Below are 19879 nucleotides of genomic sequence, written 5' to 3'. Positions count from 1 at the left end.
TCTACTTTCTGTCTCTATGCATTTGACTATTCTAGATACCTCAGATGAGTGGACTCGTACAATATTTGTCCTTTTGCGTCTGTCTTCTTTCACTTAGCATAATGTCCTCAAGGTTCACCCACGTTGTAGCATGCGTCAGAATTTCATGTCTTTCAAGGCTGAATAATATTCCATTGCATGCAAGTACCATTTTGTTTATCCATTCATCTGTTGTTTTGAGTTGTTTCCGCCTTTTGACTATTGTGAATAATGCTGCTATGAACATGCGTGTGCAAATATTTCTTTGAATCCCTCCTTTCAGTACTTTTGGGTATACACCCAGGAGTGGAATTTCTTGATAGCATGGTAATTCTATGTTTAATTTTTTTGAGGAATATGTATTTATTTTTATACATGAAAAATATTCTGAGATAAGAAACATACCAGGGGCCCGTTATACGTTATTTTGGCATGCCTGTCTCAGCCACCAGATAGGGGACTTCTTGACAAGGGCTGCCCTGCTCCTTGGGGCCCCTCAGTTAGCTCTTCCAGAGGTGTAGTAAATGCATTCAGCGCCTAATGGGCGAAGTCAACAGAGAGGGAGAGTTAGGCTTGAGGATGACTAATCAAAGGTGCCCCAATTCCTACCTGTGCCTCTTCCTAGATGTACAATAACCTGAGGCAAAGTAACCTTCCTAGGCCCTGGCTTTCCATCCATAAAATGATCTACATCATCGGATTAATTTCCATCATGAACCTACAGCCTAGCTTTTAGCACAGTGCCTGGCACACGTTAGGCACTCAACAGTTTTGTTCCTGTTACCTGCGGGAGCAAAAGAAAGCCCTGGGCAACCTGCCTGGAGGCTTCTGGCCCGAGGTTGCTGGGGAGGGGTCGGGCGGCCCTCCCCTACCCTGGACCACCCTCCAGGCTGGCGCAGGAGTGCACAGGGAGGGGCCGGAGGCTACGTTCCAAGCTCCGGTACTAGCGCCGCGTCCCCGCGCCTCAGGACCGTCCCGCCTCCCCGGGGATGCATCGTCTACCGTCCCCTCCTTGCAGCCTCGGGAGCCCAGCAGTCCGCGGGCGCGCGCCAGTCTGGGCAGCAGCGGTTGGCCCTCCGCGCCGGCGGGCGGCGCTAGTCCGGACCCGGCTGGGGGCGGTGCTCGGGTCGGGCTGCTCTCGGCGGCGGCGCACGACCGTCCGAGGGGCGGGGACGCGGCGGCGGTGGCGGTGGCTCCGTGTTGCCGGAGTCCGAGCGCGCAGGCCCGTCCCGGCGGGCGGGCGGCCGGGGCGGGGGCGCCATGTGGTTCATGTATGTGCTGAGCTGGCTGTCGCTCTTCATCCAGGTGGCCTTCATCACGCTGGCCGTCGGTGAGAGTGCGCGACCCCGGCCCGCGCGGGCTCCAGCTTCGGCATCTGTGCTCGCCGGCGGTCGCATCACGAGGGCGCCGGAGAGAGCCGGGAGACCCCCGCCCGGTCCTTCCGGCCTTCGCATCCCCCTTCCTGCCCCGCCTGGTCCTGCCCCTCCTCCTGACCCCAATAGCCTAGCCTGACCTCGGGTCCTTCCAGGAGTCACAGAGTCCGCCCCAGCGGTGCCCGGGAGTGGCTGACTCAAGTGCCCCTTGCCCGCGCACGGCCAACCGCTGCCGCGCCCTCCGTCGCGGGGCCGGCCGCACCGAACTTTTCCCAGACACCTACCCCCGCCCTTTCGCCTCGGGCCCTTGGTGCTTCGCACTCTGACTTTGACGGGCTTTCCCTTTTTGGCTAGTTCGTACTCTTGATCTCAGCTGAGACTTCACCTCCTCCGGGAAACCCTCCTTATGGGGTTTGACTTGTCCTACTGGGATAGTCTGACTCCCCTTCCCACTCAACACCCCCCACCCCCTCAAAGCTGGGCAGGGAAGGGACCTCGTCTGCCTCGTACTGTACTCAGCTCTCAGCCCAGCACCTGGCGCATACTAAATGCCAACGGATATTTATTGAATGAGTGAAAGAAATTTCCTTTTATGGGCCAGAGGTTAGGTTTGTGCTGAGGCATCAAATACAGGTTTCCATTCACTTTTATGAAATTTCTCCTTAGTTGCCCTGACAAAGTTTTACTTCCGACTTGGGAGGGTAACACACGGATTGTTTGGTATGTTCCTTACCTAATGGAGTCATGAAAGGTTGAGTGGAATCCAGCTGCAGAGAGAGGGGTGATCAGGATGGTGGGAGTGACCCTGGCTAATGTTCTCCCTGCTTGCTTCCCCCCGCCAGCGGCCGGACTCTATTACCTGGCAGAATTGATAGAAGAATACACAGTGGCCACCAGCAGGATCATAAAATACATGATCTGGGTAAGTGGCAGTTTTCCCCAGGATCCCCCTCACTTTTGCCCTGCCTCAAAAGGAGGAAGTGGGGAAAGTTTGGCCTGGGTGATGAGACCTCTGTCCTTGCTGTTTCCTGAGGGTACCACCCCCTACCTCCCTGCCCTGTGCCTTGTCCCCTGGGTCTGCTCTCCTGGGCCTAGGTCTTCCCTGCCACCTTCCCCAAGTGGCATCGCTTCACTGCGGGCCTCGTTCTTGGTTCCTTAAGGCGAGAGCTGAGTGCCCATCCTCTGTTGACAGGACTGTGGCTTTGCCTTTGTTTGACCGCCTTCAGTGGTCTTAGCCCCTTGCTCTGCTTACAGCATTTAGAACTGAGAGGAACCTTAAGGACAGTTTTGAGTACTTGTTCATTGCCCTCTTTCTAACTGGATCAAGTGACTTGTTCTAAGAGGGAGACCCCTTCCCTGCCCCAGGCCCTGCCCTGCTCAGGGCTTGTGGAAGGCTTCTCTTCCTGAAGACACAATCCTTGCCATTGATGTCCAAGCCACAGGAGTGACTGCTGGTGGATAGATTTCTGCAGCTGCAGGAAAGGCTGGGGAGGGGCTGGGGGCAGCCACTTCTACTTTGGGCATGGCCTGGGGTAGGGAGTTAGTGGTGGAGACAAGACCATAGCTCTCAGCTCTGGGTTTAGAGGCCCAGCTCATGGGTGTTGGTACAGGAATTAGACCTTCATTCAACCGACTGCCTGCCTTTTGTTGAGCACTGACAGCTATAAGTCCTTCAGAACAATGTTTTTCAAACTGCAGGAAGGATTCATTATTGGGTTGTGCAATCAATTCAGTAGATCATTATCAGCATTAAAAAAAAAAAGGAATGGGAAAGACTAGAATTGAAATCTGAACTTTGATCATGTATATGTACATGTGTTGGGGTCACAGTGTAAACTATTTTACTTACTGTGGGTTGCTGTCAAACAAACTTTGAGATTAAAAAGTGCTGCCCTTTGGGAGCTGAGAGACTAGCTAGGGAGGTCAGAACTGTGGCTGTGAAACAAGGAGAGACTGAAACATGAGCAGAGTGTTGCCCTGAGTAGGCTGAGGGTTAGTGAGTCCAGAAAGGCTGCCTGGAAGAAGCTCCCCGCACTGTGTGCCTCTGGTTGTTTTCAGTTCTCCACAGCTGTGCTGATTGGCCTCTACGTTTTTGAGCGCTTCCCCACCTACATGATTGGTGTGGGCCTCTTCACCAACCTTGTCTACTTTGGCCTCCTCCAGACCTTCCCCTTCATCATGCTGACCTCGCCTAACTTCATCCTGTCGTGCGGTGAGAGGGGACATAGTTGGGGAGGCAGCTGAGGTGGTTGGATGTGCCTAGCTCAGTCTAGGGCACTGAAGGGGATATAAAGAAAAGAGGCAAACCACTGAGGTCCTCCAGGAGGCCAGGCTGATTGGAGGTTGGGGTTCTCACACATGAGCAGCCTAGAGCCCACGTTGGCTCTAGTGACTAGAATTTGGGGGACTGGGATACTCAGAAAGGGAGGGCGTTCCTAGGGAGGTAAGTTTGACAAAGGGTTTGAGAAAGGAAAAGAGGTGGGTTGGCTGAGCAGTTATAGCCCCTAAGAAACCACTTGGCCAGGAAAAGCCCAAAGCCTTTCCCTGGCCTGCAGGCAGCTCCCCATCCAGTCCTCTGGCCCAAAGTCATGATTAAGACGAGCCTCCTGGGGCTCTGGGGCTCCCTGCAGACAGCTGCCTTGGGGTTGACAGACCCCAGTGTTTGGAGGACCCTGGCCTTCCTGCCTTTGCTCTGCCACCAGTTTCTGACCCCGGGGAGTCATTTCCCTTCTCTGGCCTTAGCTTCTCCATCTGTTCAATGATGTTTAGGAGACTCATTTGGCACATAGATGCTATAGTTATTCTCGGAAAAGGTTGTAGACAGTATCTGGTTACCGGGATTGCCTTTTCTCCCTTTAATCATTACTGGTAATCATAGCCTTTGGTCAAGATATCAGATTGATTGGGGTTTCTTAGAGCTGTTTTTCTATTTCTGTGAGAGAATCTGGAAAGAGACTGTTATTCACAAGGAGGGCACAGTGTTAAAGCCAGGACTGAGTGCCTTGGTGTGATTCCACCAAAGGATTTGTTCTGTGGGGATTGGTGTGAGGAGTCGTTCCCTGGAGACCAGGCTCCTCTTGCATCTTCCCGGGGGGGAGGGTGCTCCCCAATCCCCCCACTCCTTGGGGAGCTCCCTTGGCTTCCCTTTGTCACTCCCCTGACTTGCCCTCTAGATGCCTGGGAGAGTTTTTCTGAAGATCTGTGGGTGTCAGGTACCATCCTATCTTCCAGTACGCCCTCGCCCTAGAGCGTGGCTAGGAACGGCAGAGCTGTGGTTCTCTGCCTTAGAAGGGGAGAGGCAAGAGAGGAGAAAAGAGGAAAGATTCGTGGCAGTGGGCTGTGAGGTGTATGTGAGGGGTGTTGGGTGTGAGGGGATGCCTTGTTCTGGTGCCTGCCCTTCACCTCACCGTGGGAACCGGCAGGAATGCCTGTCTCTGAGCAGCGAGTCCCCAGGATCTCTCTCTGAATTTGGCTGCATGCTAAGGAGGTGGTGGGATCCAGAACATACCAGTTCACACCAGTGAACCTTATCCTGAGGACGGACCCCTCCCCCAGAATTTTGAGGAACCCTAAGATTGCACTGCAAACCGTCTAGCAAACATCCCGTCTGGAGTGGACTCCTTGGGAGCGTGTGCTCTGCACGCCCGTGACATCCTCCCACACAGCCCTGCGGAGCTCTCTTCAGGACTCACGGCCGCTAAAGACCAGGTCAATTGGCACCGTGCTTTGGAGTGTGTAGCACTGGAGTCTCATTTTTATAATATTCAAAGAGTGTTTTACCTACTTCTAATTGGATTCATGAGTGCCCTCTGCAGCGGGCAGGTGGGGGCTAGTTCTTGCATTCTAGCAGATGGGAAACTGGCTTCTGGAGAGTAGTGCGCTTGGCACGGAGCCACACTCTGAGCTGGGTGTGAAGTCAGGACTAAGACTCGGCTTCCAACCTCCAGGGCCTTGTGAAGGTTGAAAGTCTGCTTTATGTTATCCGCCCCACAATAAATGACTCTTCATTCCCTCAACAGGGCTAGTGGTGGTGAATCATTACCTAGCGTTCCAGTTTTTTGCAGAGGAATATTATCCCTTCTCAGAGGTAAGAAGTATTCAGTACGTCATCAAACTACTAACCGGGACAGAGCGAGTAAAAGGGACTTGCGTGATTTCTTTGTGAACTTGGCTATGATTTGAAACTGAGTTTATTCAGGGATGACACATCTTTTTAAAAAATGGTATAGATGATTTTAGAAAGCAGTGAGGATGAGGAGCAGGACCCCTTTGGCTGAGGTGGGGAGGACACTGCTGTCTCCCAGTGAGTCCTCTGGGGCTCCCAGCATCCCAGCCTAACATCCTAAGGTCAGGAGGGGGTGGTGGGCTGGCCTGGTCTGATGCAGACCTCACAGGGCAGGGGGGGGCCGCAACCCCGAGCCTTGCTACTTCAGCTTGAACCCCTGGGAAAGAACAAGGTCACTTCTCTAGGGAACATGGGTCATTCATGGTTTTGCCCTCCATCTGCCTCCTTCGGTTCAGAGGAGTTGCTTGTCCTAGTGACCACGATTTGGGGATTGTGGCCACGCGGTCATCTTTGGTCTCCACCTTTCCCCACTGAATTTTCTCCATATCTGGGGTTGTCCTGTCTCTGCTTCCCGGGCCCTGGTCCCCTTCAGAGATCAAGTGTGGGGCACGCTTGACCGCCTCTCTAAGATACATGGTGAGCACACCTGGCCCAGCCTTGGCATCTCCAGGGGCACCCTCATCTCAGTGTCTCTGTTGCCAGGTCCTGGCCTATTTCACTTTCTGTCTGTGGATAATCCCGTTTGCGTTCTTTGTGTCACTGTCGGCTGGGGAGAACGTCCTGCCCTCCACCATGCAGCCCGGAGGTGAGAAGGGGTTTGTAAGGTGGGAGGCATGGTGGGAGGACGCCAGCAAGGCCTGAGTTGCTGGGGGAGCTGGAGCCCGCCCTGTGATGGAGACACTTGGACTCTGGGTGGGCAGAGCTGTGTTCTCTCTCTCTCTCTCTCACACACACACACCCCCCCCACACACCCCCCCCACACACACACACAAACACACACACACACACACTCATCTCCCTGCCTGTGTCTCCACAGATGACGTGGTCTCCAATTACTTCACCAAAGGCAAGCGGGGCAAACGCTTAGGGATCCTGGTTGTCTTCTCCTTCGTCAAAGAGGCCATTCTACCCAGTCGGCAGAAGATGTACTGAACTTCTGCGGAGGGGATGCTGGGGCGAGATCAGGAGAGTCAGGCCCCTGGGCCTCTGCACTAGGTGGGGGCCGGGAGCTGGAAGGCACCTTCCCCCAGCCCTGGCCCTCCTTCCCTCGACTCCCCCGGAAGTCCCCATCCCCACCGTCCTCAGGAGGCTCAGCTTGGCTCAGATCTGATGCTGCCAGAGGCTGAGACCTCAGAGGGCGCCAGGGAGGATGCGGTGCCTGCTTAGCCAGGAGGCCGTGGTCCACCTGGATGTGGAGAAGCGGAGCTCCTGTGGCCCTCCCGCCCCCTCCTGTGATGGGTCAGGAGTTCTGGCTCAGCCAGGGCAGGCAGGGCAGGGGCCGTGAAGCTGGAGAGCAGACAGTGATAACTGCTATGAGCAGATGGCCATGGGGAGGGGCCGTGGCTTAGCACTTGCAAGAGAAAATTTTTGCTGTTGAACTGTGATTTCTGTCCAAGTGCTGATTCCCGTTTGAATAAAGATTCTAGGTGGCCCTGTTTGCCTTAATACCCTGAAAGTTCATCTTCCTTTCTTCCTGCTGACCTTCCGCCTGGACTGGCTTTTCTGCGCCAGGGGCTCCTTTTCTGGGTTTGGGTCTTGCCTTTCCGAAGGGACTGTTCTTGTGGCCCTTAGTGGGAAGGGGACAGAGATGAGGAGCCGAGCCTGGAGTGGGAGGCGAGGGGGGTGGGGTGGGGAGTGGGGATGGATGCAGCCTTTCTTAATCCCCTTCTCTCTCCTTCCATCTCTTCTTTCCCCAAGGCTCTGTGACTGTCAGACTGAGGGCAGGGAGGGGATGGTGTGGGACTGGGTTAGATTTTTCAGGAGAACATGTACAGTATCCTATTTATAAGTCTTCCCCTAGGGAAGAGGAGTGGTTTCTGGCTGAATTCTATCTCAGGCTCGAGGAGAAACATTAAAAATCGGGTTTCTGGCAGCCTGGGCTACAGCCTGTTTTGTAAGAAACAGGGCTGGTGAGAGAAGCTGTTTGTCATCTAAGAGCACACAAGGGCTGGCCCTCTCTTCTGAGTGGTCTTGACTCCTGGGGAGGTGATCAGTCTTCTAAAAAGGCAGGCCAGGTCCTGGGCACAGGCCAGCATTTGTTGACCTTGCATTCCAACTACAGTGCCTTGCAAGTACTCAGCAGTATATATGCGAATGAAGTCCCCACGAGAGCCATTACCGGACATGTCCTATACCTCAAAGCAAAGCAGACAGGTGCAGAGATGGACTGCACACATGTGGTACCTTTCAGCCACAGGGAAGACCTCTGTGCTTGAAAATCTTACCTCTACATCCAGCCTCAAGTCCCACCACAGCCCTTCATTTCCTTGGGTTTAGCATTCCCATTCTCTTAAAAATACCAGCCTTCCCCTTTCCTGGGGAGGAGCCGCACACTTTGGCCTTCTCTCAGTGGCACGGAGATTGCCAGGCCCTTTTGTCCTATGCAGACAAGGGAGGACAAGCTGGAGGACACTGGAGGCCAGTGTCCTGACTGCAGGCCAGCAGCTGGCCTTGCTCTCCCTTGCTGTCCATTTCTTTGTTTCTCACCCCAATGGTGTGGCTTTGCCCTCCATTCACTCCACTGCCAGTGTTCTGGGGGTTGCCAGTGGCCTTGTGCTAAGTCCAGCGGACCCTCTTCATATCTCCTCTTTCTGGATCTGTGCAGCATCGGGCAGGGCTCATCACCCCCAGCGTCCCGAGCACTTCCGTGGCTGGTTCTCCCTCTCTGGCTGCTCCTCTCCGGGTCCTGTGCAGGCCCCTCCACTCACCCCCTGCGCAGTGGGGTTTCTCAGGGTTCGGTCGTGGGTTCCCTGGAGGAGCCCATCCGTGCTGATGGCTTCAAGGAATTGAGAGCTGACAGCCAGCCCCAGCATTTCTCTCGGTCCTCTGAACCACAGTTCTGCTGCCTTTGGGCACACAGACAACTCTCATGGCCCAGATAGCACTTGGTGCCGTCCTTTGCAACCTGCCTTTTTTGGGTACCTGCCTTGGCCCCAAGATCACTCAGGAGCCCGACCAGAAACCTGCTTTCTCTTTCTGCCCTGACATCCAGTCTCTAACAACTGTCAAGTTTACCTTCTTAACATCTCTTGATTTGAGCCACTCCCACTGTCAGCAGCTTTCACCTGGATTATTGTGACAGCCTCCTTCTGCTTCTCTATCCCGCAGCCAGAGTTGTCTTTCTAATGCATGGTTGATCCCATCACTCCCTGGCTTACAACCTTCCATGGCTCCCCTCTGTCCTCAGGATAAAGTCCAGACCCCTTAGCATGGCTTGTGAGGCTCGTGGTGTCCCGGTTCTTGCTCGCCTCTCTGGCCTCATCACTTGCCACCTTGTATTCTGATTTTCGGCCTCCTGTATCCAGAGATGCCACTTTAATTCCCTTTCTTCTGCTCACCTGAGTACCTTCTCTGTCAGTTCTCAACTTAGATTTCACTTCCTCCAAGGAACTTTGAATGTCCCCTCTCCCTCCAGCACACCACACAGATCACTCTGGGCTTACTTGCCTGCTTACTGGTTTATCTCCCCATTAGACTGTAAGCTCCTTGAGGGCAGGGATTGTCCTTTAATTTTTGTATCAACCGTGCCTAGCTTGGCACCTGGCACATAGAAAGTACTCAATAAATGTTTGTTTAATGAATGATTTGTAGTGGTGTGTACAGGGGATAGCAGGGGACCCAGGATAGCTTCCTGAAGAAAGTACACGTGCTTTCAGTCTCAAACTGAAGCCATACGTCCTCCCTCCCTTCTCCAGAAAGGCTGCCTGTGCCTCCCTGTACTGCAGAAACCCCAGTGGCAGCTGGGAATGAAGGATGGCAGCCCATAGTGGCAGGGAAGCCAATGGCAGGGTGACACATTAGCTCTCTTCCTCCCTGTTCTGGATCTGGAGATGCAGAGTGAGGCTTAGAACCTGCAGCAGGAAGGACTTAATATGAACAAGAGGCAGAATTTCCCAGTGGTCCCTCATCCTGGAATCCTTGTCCCTGGTGAGCTGTTGGGTGTGAGGAGGGGAAATGGGGACACCAAGGTGTCACTTTTACAATGGTAGGGCCCAGGATAGAGAAGGATCCCCACTCTGAGCCTTGGGCTACTGCCCTAACTTGGATCTCCTGGGGGGTCCAAGGGATTCCTTTGTGGAGAGAAGGGAGACCTGGGAGCTGGGTTTTGTCGGGGAGGGGGCTCCGATCCTTGAGCTTGGGGGTGGGCAGCCTGTGGGCACTCCCCCTTCCTCCCCATCCATACAGAATCACCACACCTCAGCCTTCACTGGGCAGCCTCCAGCCGGGAGGCTACCAAAATAAGTTTAAGTGTGGGGTGGTTTGGGGGAGGGCAGAGTGGGGAGCCCTTGATGGGCTCGCACAGCTGCCAGGAAGCCTTCGTCAAATGTCTCTCGCAGGTTCATGCTCAGAGTGTCGGTCCAGAAGGTGCCATCACCCAGGCGCCGCTTCCGGGGCACCTCTCTCATGGTGACAGAACAGAAGCCCTGGGGCACCTTCATCCTGCACGGCTGCACCGACGGGTACAGCTCGCGGATTATCACCTCTAAAGGCAGCCGGGGCACAGGCACCACCTGGTTGCCGGCCACCGTGCGCAGGAGCGCACCACCGTGCCCGTCGGACCTCACCTCGAGGAAGCAGCGGAAGTCGTGCTCCGGCCTGGGGTCGGGATGCGCACCCAGGCGGATGCCCTGCGGGTAGCCGATCTGGGCGGTGGGGGACCTGACAGGGTTGTTGCTGAGATTCCACACCTTGGGCCGCCTGACCATGGGCTGCTTGCAGGTGGGTATAGGCATCATGGAGGGCTGACTGGGCTGCAGCGTCTGTCGCAGGCGCGCCTCTCGGGAGGGGTAGACGCTCTTGGGAGGCCACAGTGCCCGGTGCTTGGGGATCTTGGAGAGCACAGTGGCCTGGGGTGGAGGACGGGGCTCTCCCTGGGTGTTGCGGATCAGGGATTGGCCTTGGGGCAGCAGCTTGCAATGGAGCCACTTCTTGAAGTCAGCGTCTCTCAGAATTTGCTGCTCTTTCTGCAATCTCAGAAGGCACAAGATAGTTCTGGAGGGCTACTCCCCCTGTGCTTCTGTGGAAGGAGGCCCTGTGGCTGCAGCCCTGGAAACCTCAGGTTTCTGACTGAGTAGATACCTTCCTGCCTCCAGGGAGCCCAGAGTCTGATGAGAGAAACCCCTGCCTGTGGGAGCCCTTGTTCTGATGGGGAGACAGCCACTGCCTGGAGGGGGCCCCTGGGCTCATGGGACAGACAGAGCCTTTCCCATAGGAGAGACCTCCAATCTGATGGAGATACAGCCTCTGCCCTAGGTGAGGTCTCGAACTTGAGGTGGGAGACACAGTCCCTGCCCTATGGAAAAACTTGAGTCTTAATGGGGGAGACCAGCCTCCACCCCCACTAAAGGAGTTCCCAGTCTGATGGTGGAGACATGTCCTGCCCTAAGAGAGTCTCTGGGTTGATGGGAAAAAAGGCAAATGAGTGATGCAGACTTATCCTTGACCCTGGAAGGAGAAAGCAGAAAAGTTTGGAAGGCTAGGAACTGGATGGAGCTAATCTGGGCAGGCTTCTTGGAAGTGGTGGGCCTTGAGTGGTCAGTGTAGGGAGAGAGACAGTTTTGGCTGGCTCTCCAGGCTGGGTGGTGATGCTCTCTGTCCTTGCCTCCACTAGAGCTGAACCTTCAACTCGTTGTCACAGAACCGACCCCTTTCCCCCTCCCCGTCTCAGTGTCTCACTTCCCAGACTGTTGCTAAGCAGTCAGGTGGTTTGGAGATTGACCCAGCTTCAGATTTAGGCTCCGATTAGGCTAAGCCAATCATAATAATTCCATCAGCCTCGCCCCAGACCTAAGTCAGTCAACACATGGCTTTCTTTTAGCTCTAGGGATTGGAACAAGAATGGACACATGATCCAGTTGAGGCCAATAAGAGATAAGGGGAGATCTTCAAGGGGCTTCTGGGAAATCTTAGAGCCACAGGAACAGATGGGCTTTGCCTCCTCTGGATACATACATGACTATGAAGGCTGGGTGACACTGACAACAGAGGGTAGGACAGGGAAATTTGGCGAGGAATGCAGCTGGGACAGAGCTGGAGTACCAGATTTTGCCAGCCCCGAAGCCCTCCCAACTCCTGGATCCACTTAGGATTCCCAGCATCTTCTTTTGGGGTTTTCTGGTTCTTACATCCTATGTAGTTATACCTGCTTAAAATCCTTTATTCTCCTTTTCTGTCCCAGCTGAGGTCTGACATTGATCTGGGCCCCTGCCGGGTCTCTAGCTTGTCAGTCTCCAGCTCACATCTGATTCCCTGGCTGTACTGAATTTGCACTTCTTGACAAACTCCATGCTCTCATGTGCCCCTATGCCTCTCCACAGGGCTCTCTGTTCCTCCTACCAGGTTAGTCCTTTCCTGATTCTTCATATGGCCAACTGCTGCCCACCTTTAAAGAGTCCTCTTGGGCATTATCCCTTCGGCACCCTCCTGGAGCCCTCCTCCTCAGAGGAGGGGGCGAGGGAGGCTCTTTCTGGATGGGACCACTTCTAGCCACTCCTCTAACTAACTGCGCATGTGGGTCCCTGCCTCCTCTGCTCACATGCCTGGACGGCCGGTGCCCCTGCCTGTCCTACTGGCCCTACCCCTTACCTGATACTCAGTCAGGTAGTCCTCCTCCATGAGTGCCAGCTGCTTCTTGAGCCTCTTCAGTTTCCCCATCTCATGGGCAAAGTCCTTCTTGTCCTGTTTCCACATGGCATCCTTCAAGAACCTGGTGCCGAGGCGGGGGGGGGGGGGGTGGTGTCATTCCCCAGTGACTGAGCTTCGCCCTGGGCAGGGAAGACTGGCTGCTGCTGAGGGCCTGGGTGGGAGTGGGCAGAGCTGCCAGAGATGAGATGAGCAAGATGACCCATCCCCACTGCCCGAGGCCCCGCTGGCTAAAGCGTCTGAGGGATCATCACCCTCCTGCTGATGAGGTGGGGCCTCACGGCAGTGCTAAGCCCCAGGGGTGAGGCCCTGTGGAGAGCCCTGGGAATAGCATCTTGGGGAGAGGCCCCCTCTGCAGACTCATCCCCAGACCCTCCTCTTACATGCTCAGCTCTGGGTGAGGGCACTCGGGAAGGGTGACAGGCAGGGGTGGTTCTCACAGCCTCACCGGGCACAGATGCGGTGGTTCCATATTTTGCAGTAGTCGATGGGCTTGCAGCCCCTGGCATCTTGGGCATGAACATTGGCACCTTTCTGCACCAGGACCTTCACACAGCTCAGCAGGCCCTCGCGGGCTGCCAGGTGCAGGGGTGTGGAGCCATTGCATGTCTGACTGTGGAGGGCCCCGCCGGGGGGAGGAGGGCAGAAAGGAAGGACGAAGGGCATCTGCCTGTCAGATAGGTGAGCCAACCAGCTTCCAGGCTGCTCTGCCACCCGTCCACTGGGTGACCCTGGCATGTCCCTTCTCCTCTCTGTACCTCAGTTTCTTCAACTGTAGAAGGAGGGTTTGGACTAAATGAACAGCAGAAGTCTGATTATGGGGTATGTGACCGTGAGGAAATGCCAGAAGGAGAGCTGGTTGGCTGGAGCTCAGAGACCACTAACCTCATCTCCTCTTAAACCACTCAGCCCTCCTGCCCCTTCCCCACACCTAGCCATGGCCCACAAGGCCTGCGTGGCCGGGGCCCTGCTTCCTCCCCAACTTTGTCCTCTGACCTTGCCCCACTCTCTCCCAGCATGGCCTTTACACCTCTGCCTGGAACACTTTTCCTTGGCTTTGCTAGGCTGGCTCACCTCTCCGTTCTCTCCTTAGAGGTAACAGCTCTTCCCAAATAGATCTTCTCCCTGCCCGCTTTACTCACCACCCCACCACCCTGTTTATACCCTTCATAACCACTTACCACACTCTGTCATTTTGTTCATTTATTAGTTTGCTAATTGGCTGTCTGCTCCTGCACTAGTACATCAGCTTTACGAGGGCAGGGACCATTGCTGTATGTTCACCATTGTATTCCTCATCTCTGGCCCAGCGCTTACATTACATGCTGGATAAGTATTTTGAATGAATGCAGTCTCCTATACGCCATCCATGCACTTGCCATGCATTTTCTCAACTATCACAATAGTCTCACGTGATAGGCACTGTCATCCCCCCAAATTTCAGTTGAAGACACTGAGGCAGTAGTTCCCAAACTCTGCTGCAAATGAGAAATAGCTGGGGATATTTTGAGCCTTCCGGAGTCCAGGCCACACCTCAGACCAATTAAATGACAACCTTTGGATTGGAGCACAGGCATTGGTATTTTTGAAGCTCCCCAGGTGATTCCAGTGTACAGACAGGTTTGGGAAGCAGAGCACTGAGGCTTAGGGTTGAGTGACTTGCCTGAGGTTTTTCTGTCTGGTAGCAGGCAGCAAAGCTGGGACACGAACTAGGTCTGTCCTCTCCCAAAATCTCTTAACCACGACACCATGTGGGCTCTCTGACTGTTCATGTGGGAACCAATCTTTGTCACCCCACAGCCCCTCTGCCTGTCCTGCTTGGATCTGCCTGCCTGGAAGTGGGGTTCTTATCTGCCCAGCCTCTAAGCCACTCTCCCCTCATAGGCTGGACTCACGTGTTGAGGGCCGCCCCTTGATTAATCAGATAGTGAATGCAGGGGAGGGCCATGGTCTTGTTGTCACTGTGGATGACAAGGTGTAGAGGTGTCTGGCCATTGTTGGTGGGCAGGTCCGCGGGAAACTTGTACTCCTCTACCAAGACCTGCAGGCATGCAAGCCTGCCGCTCTGGGCGGCAAAGTGGATGGCAGTGAAACCCTGTGGGGGCCAGAGGAGGCAGGAAGAGGCTGAGCAGGACTGGCACCCCAGGGCCCACAGCCTAACCCAGAGAGCAATTTCTTGGGGTTACCCTCCCCCTCTTCTCTGTGCCCCCGGGGAATCGCACGTACCCCTTTCCCACTCCCGTATCGCTCACCCTTCCCCGCTCCCCCAAATGGCCTTCCAGACGGTCGGAAGGTGAATTAGGACCATCTCCCCAGAAAAGGACATCTCCGGATGCTCCACTGTCACTCTTCGCCAGGTAACTACTACGTACGGAGCTCTCTGTGGGGTGGAGACGATTTCGGTCCCCGCCCCTGAGCTCCGAGGCCTTACCTTGTCATCGGCCGGGATTTCCCCACGGTGTCGATTTAGACAGAACCGCAACCATTCCAGGTTGCCCAGCGAGGCCGCGAACAGCTCGTGGTAGCTCCCGGTCGCCCTCTTGTCCCACACCTCGGCTAGACTCACGGAGCTAGAGCAGGCGCGGGGAGGAAGGCGGGAGTGAGCCGGGCAGCGGCGGCCTGCGGGGCCCGCGCGGGCCAGGCCCCCACGTGCACGAAGGCCTTTCTGGAGGCCGGGCCAGGGCGCGCTGCGCGGCAGGGCAATGGGGACCTTGCAGGAGGCGAGCCTGACCCGGCCGACCCCCGCCGCCCCACGGCCGGCCGCTCGGGGAGGCCCGAGCGGTTTCCCGCGCCCCGACGCCCGCACACCCGCTCCCAGGCCCACCTGGGCCGCCGGGCCGCCGAGTCGCCGCAGCTGGCTGACACCTTCTCCGCCAGCCGCATGGGGACGACCCCTGAGAGGCGCCGCCGCCCGCGGGGTGCCGTCCGCCCGCCGAGGTTCCAGCTCGCGCTCCGGGGGGCGGGCGGGCGCTCTCGGGCGAGGGTCGCGGGGTCGGCCCCGCTCGTCCCCTCAGCCCCGGCGCCGCCCAGCCTGCCACCCCACCCCCGCGGCCCAGTCGTCCTGGAGACTCGACATCGCACACACCCCACACTGAAAGACACGTAGCTTTTGTTTATGATTATAAAATTGGTTAAGTGCTGATTGTAAAAAACAGAAAGGACAATGAAGATATTAAAAATCAATCCCACCACCCACAGAAATCACGGTCTATTACTCTATGTGTATGCATATTGTATACGTTTTTGTGCCTCTTTTCATTCAGCGCTAAATTATGTGCTAGCTTCCATTGTCAGTCCACATACTAAACGTGTATTATGACGCAACCAGAGCCCAACATCGTGATGGATGCGCTGTCAATTTCACATGTGCTGCAGAAAACTAAATGGCTCATTTCTGGTTGTTTTCTTAGGATGGATTCCTGGGAGTAGAATTACTAAGTGAAAGAGAATGAACATTTTTTAGCTGTTGATATATGTTTCCAAACTGCCCTCCAGCAAGGTTTTCTATTCCCTTACACTTCCACCTGAAGTGAAACAGGTACACTGTAAATCAGTCACGTGACTTTGGTCAAGTAGCCAAGCAATAAATGTTGCTTGAATCAGTGTTGAGTGTTACTGAACCATTCACATTCTCACCCCTTCTCAGGGGAAACAGACTGCAAACTTATCAGAGGGCTACTGAGGCCCCAGGGTCGACTCTAGGCTTATCTGGCCACACCACCCACTTCTAACGACCTTCTTCCCTCTGCGCCAGACTTCCCAGTGTTTCCCCTGGGAAGGTCTATGATGGAGGGGGGAGGGTCTATTATGACCACAGTGACCTGCAAGGAGAGACAAAAATGCAGATTCTCCAACCAGAAGGACCTGTCCCCCCTTTCCAGGGAAACCTCCTTTTGTAGCCCAGTTGCCTTCCAATCCCAGTGGTCAGAAGGAGTCAGCACCTCTCCTGAGCACCTTGAAAACCAGCAACTCCTACTGGATATTTGCCCCAGGTGGGGCCTTAGCAACTGGCTTCAAAGTAAGATAAAGTGACAGTGCTTTGCAGGGACAGATTTTGAGGATTTCCTGGAAGCTGAGGGATTCTTTGGGCTGTTGCTTTTGGAATATGAGGATCCAAACAATGGCAGCAAGACCTTATGCCTGTGTTGGGGTCGGAGGGTGTATCTCAGGACCTCTTCAAGTAAACGCTCTCTATCTTCACCTGGGGTATCTTGCGGTCTCTATAGCGGTGGTTGCAACCCTGGCTGTACATTGGAATCACCTAAGGGGGCGGGAATATCAGTGCAGGGGACTTGTGCCTAGCGATTCAAATTACAAGTTGACCCTCGAACAACGAGGATTTGAACTGCGCAACGGGGGTTCATTCATACGCGCATATTTTTCAATAGTAAATGCTACATGGTCCCTGGTTGGTTGACTCTGCGGATAAGGAGGAACTGCGTTTATGCAAGGCCAACTCAACGTTATGTGAGGATTGACCCCCACGTTGTTCAAGGGTCAACTAATTGATCTGGTTTAGAGCCTGAGCAGTTGGTGTTTTGTAAATTTCTCTAGGTGATTGTCACATGCAGCCAGGGTTGAGAAGGACTTTGAGGCATTCCTGCCTCAGTCCTCCTCCTGAGGAGGCCAGAGGCTGCAGGTGATCCTGAGGAAAGAAAGTCACAGAGTGAGGCAGGGGCAGATGGGAGGAGAGGATGGCTTTCACCCTAAAGACCCCTTGGCCAGAGCTAGAGCCATGCGGCCGGGCAGTGCCTGATGGAACAACAGAAGACAGACCACGGGGAGGGCAGATGGCAGAAAATGCCCAGAGGGGGTGGATTTCCTCTCTGGAAAGGCATGGTAAGGGTATATCTCCTGAATAACTGGTTTGACAGCCTCCAGGCAAGGGTGATGGAAGGCAGAGGGAAGAGGCAAACCCGGAGATAAACGGAGGCAGGACCTCAGAGCCTGCTGTCTCCACATCCTGGTCCCATGCCCAAGGCCCACTCCTCATTGCTCCCTAAGCCATCCCAAGATCCTTTTGAAGCTTCCAAACAATTTTGGATTGTTTCTATCACTTTTAACTGAAGCCTGACTGGTAAAAACTTCCTGAGGTTAAATTCTCCATAGGAACAAATAATTGGGACCAGTGGGGTGATCCCTGGAAGATGCTGTGTGGGCCAGGGCACTGTGGAACCCCAGAGGACATTGGGACCAGTTCCTAAGGGGTGGGTGTGCTTTGAACGCCAGGACTGGTTGGTTTGAGCCGGGGCACACTCACTTGGGCTAGGGCAGGAGGAGGCTGGCACTTTCACTGTGGCCTGGCCGGTGCTAGCACATTGTCTGAGGATGGTAGAGGACAGGGGATCTTGGCTGCCAGCAGTTGAAGTCCTCGAGTGATGGGTCTGGTTTCTGGCTGTGGTGGTAATGGCATTGGAAACAGGGCTGACTGATTTTGAGGTCAGCACCCTGGGTATCCAGCTGTAGTTGTGGGAGGGAGGAATAATGCTACCTTGATGGGGTAAACACTCCCATCTGCGGTAGAAAGGAAGCTTGAAAGACAGGTCCTAAGAGGTAGGAGAGGGAATGCCTGCCTCTTGAGACCAGATTTGGAGAAAGACAGGAATCTGGGTGCCTATCACATTGTGAGTGTGGAGATCGAGTCTGTTCAGGACAGGAACCCCAGAGAGCAAGTCATATCTCTTAACCAGATTTCCAAGTTGTGTGCCCATTTTCTTATCTGTTCTCCCTAGTACTCTCAATGAAGGTGTCAAATCTGAATGAATCCTTTGCTTCAGCTTCAGAGCAATTCCAAAGGATCAGAAAAACCATAGCTGGGCTGGTGTTTTCACCCCGCCACCGAGTGTCTCAGATATTGGAGGTTATCATGAAGCTTTCAGTAACAGGGAGATGATTTAATCAGGCTAGCACCTGAGTATCATGCTTAATTCTAACCATCCCAGAAGGGATCTAAAATGTAATTCTAATGCCTCTTGAACTGCTGAGAGCTAGAGTGAGTTTGTCTCAAATCCCTATGCCCAGCTTCCACTTCTGGAATGGTAGCATGAGGCGCTCTGTTGACCCACTGTCCTACCATAACTGGTAAAGATTATTTTACAGATCAATTGTAAAAGTCTCTGGAAATTTTCCTAAGGGCATACAGCAAATGAAGAAACTTATTCAAGAAAATCTACTAAATCTCAGCAAGAACAGTGAGAGTCTGTGGCACTTAAGCTACAACCTTCTCCCTCCCTTCCTCTCTCCCCATCTCAGAGCAATGACTGAAGCTCTGATCCAGGTGAGTGTGGCCAAGAAAATGGGGCTCCTTTTCCCCTCAGCTCCCAGTCAAGAGATATGGTATCTCACTGAGAGGAGCAGGCCGCCAGCATCTCACCAATGCCTCCTTTCTCTGCTCCAAGTTGTAGAGGCTAAATTCCTGGTGAGTGCAGCCAAAAGATTGGGGCTCCCTTCCTTCACCCAGCCCTCACCAATAAGGCAGAGGCTTCATTTCAGATATGGCAGTCTGAGAATACTGATCACCCTTGTCCCAGCTTACATGCTCATGGGGCAGGGCTTCCGTGTTGGGAGAGGCTTACTGGCAACCTAAATGTCCATCGACAGGATCAGAGGCTACCACCAGTGCCCAGAACCCTGCTCACAAAGCTGGATGTCATTCTGAGAGATATGAGCCACTGTCCTTGCCCTCAGCTCCTCAACAGAGACTCAGAGATTATGCCCAGTCAATTCATAAAAACTAAGAGCTCTGAAGCTCTTCCCTAAATCACTGACTTTCGGGAATTCCTTGGCAGTCCAGTGGTTAGGGCTCCATGCTTCCACAGCAGGGGCACAGATTCGATCCCTGATCCGGGAACTAAGATCCCACAAGGCACAAACCCACAAAAAAAAAAAAAAAAAAAAAAAAAATCACTGACTTTATTTGGAACAGAGCATGGGGACATTCAAACTTGAGTGCTCTGAAAACAATGGAGATTTTGGTGGTAAGCAATTAAAAACAACAAACTGTAGGCCAGCTAGTTTACCAGAGAGAACCAGGGAAAAAGAAAGCTTAGAAGAGCCCTCTTGGGGTCAGAACAAACCTCAAAGAATGGCTTTAAAAACTACCTTCACGGGGCTTCCCTGGTGGCGCAGTGGTTGAGAGTCTGCCTGCCAATGCAGGGGACACGGGTTCGAGCCCTGGTCTGGGAGGATCCCACATGCCGCGGAGCAACTGGGCCCGTGAGCCACAGCTACTGAGCCTGCGCGTCTGGAGCCGGTGCTCCGCAACAAGAGAGGCCGCGATAGTGAGAGGCCCGCGCACCGCGATGAAGAGTGGCCCCCGCTCGCCGCAACTAGAGAAAGCCTTTGCACAGAAACGAAGACCCAACACAGCCAAAAATAAATAAATAAATAAAACAAACAAACAAACAAACTACCTTCACAAAGGGAACCAAATTTAATTGAATCGGACCCTAGAGCAATTTATGCCCTAGAGGCATTGTTGACAATAGAGCAATAAGCTGACAATTAGTGGAGCCTAAAAGTTGGGTATGATACCAGCAGAGACAGCCAGTTTAACAGAGAA

General features: G+C 54.1%; 2 protein-coding genes across 2 annotated transcripts; one reads left to right on the top strand and one right to left on the bottom strand.

The window, feature by feature from the left end:
• Positions 1 to 1186: 1186 nt before the first annotated feature.
• Positions 1187 to 7122, top strand: TEX261 (testis expressed 261). Its single transcript, XM_061211140.1, has 6 exons — positions 1187 to 1348; positions 2234 to 2313; positions 3450 to 3603; positions 5411 to 5478; positions 6160 to 6262; positions 6494 to 7122. Exons 1-6 carry the CDS (start codon positions 1279 to 1281, stop codon positions 6607 to 6609), a joined length of 591 nt encoding a protein of 196 aa, XP_061067123.1. The 5' UTR covers positions 1187 to 1278; the 3' UTR covers positions 6610 to 7122.
• A 2798-nt stretch (positions 7123 to 9920) lies between these two features.
• On the bottom strand, positions 9921 to 16570 carry ANKRD53 (ankyrin repeat domain 53). The gene is made up of 7 exons (XM_061210890.1): positions 16491 to 16570; positions 15050 to 15349; positions 14750 to 14888; positions 14214 to 14413; positions 12767 to 12931; positions 12262 to 12382; positions 9921 to 10640 (listed from the first exon to the last, which is right to left on the bottom strand). The coding sequence occupies exons 1-7, from the start codon at positions 16568 to 16570 to the stop codon at positions 9921 to 9923; spliced, it is 1725 nt and encodes a 574-aa protein (XP_061066873.1).
• Positions 16571 to 19879: the final 3309 nt, after the last annotated feature.

The sequence above is a fragment of the Eubalaena glacialis genome, chromosome 14 (assembly GCF_028564815.1).
Source record: "Eubalaena glacialis isolate mEubGla1 chromosome 14, mEubGla1.1.hap2.+ XY, whole genome shotgun sequence".
NCBI lineage: Eukaryota > Metazoa > Chordata > Mammalia > Artiodactyla > Balaenidae > Eubalaena > Eubalaena glacialis.
This window is presented reverse-complemented; position numbering and strand designations above follow the sequence as displayed.

What these genes read in the sequence shown, in the direction of transcription:
- TEX261 (XM_061211140.1), top strand. Translation starts at nt 1,279, where the DNA reads ATGTGGTTCATGTATGTGCTGAGCTGGCTGTCGCTCTTCATCCAGGTG. An exon ending in CTTCATCACGCTGGCCGTCG is followed by an intron (nt 1,349 to 2,233) that starts GTGAGAGTGCGC and finishes TCCCCCCGCCAG; the next exon opens with CGGCCGGACTCTATTACCTG. An exon ending in AATATTATCCCTTCTCAGAG is followed by an intron (nt 5,479 to 6,159) that starts GTAAGAAGTATT and finishes CTCTGTTGCCAG; the next exon opens with GTCCTGGCCTATTTCACTTT.
- ANKRD53 (XM_061210890.1), bottom strand. Translation starts at nt 16,570, where the DNA reads ATGTACAGCCAGGGTTGCAACCACCGCTATAGAGACCGCAAGATACCC. An exon ending in GAGAGCGTTTACTTGAAGAG is followed by an intron (nt 15,350 to 16,490) that starts GTCCTGAGATAC and finishes GTGGGGTGGCAG; the next exon opens with GCTGGGCGGCGCCGGGGCTG. An exon ending in GGGCGGCGGGGGTCGGCCGG is followed by an intron (nt 14,889 to 15,049) that starts GTCAGGCTCGCC and finishes CGCCTGCTCTAG; the next exon opens with CTCCGTGAGTCTAGCCGAGG.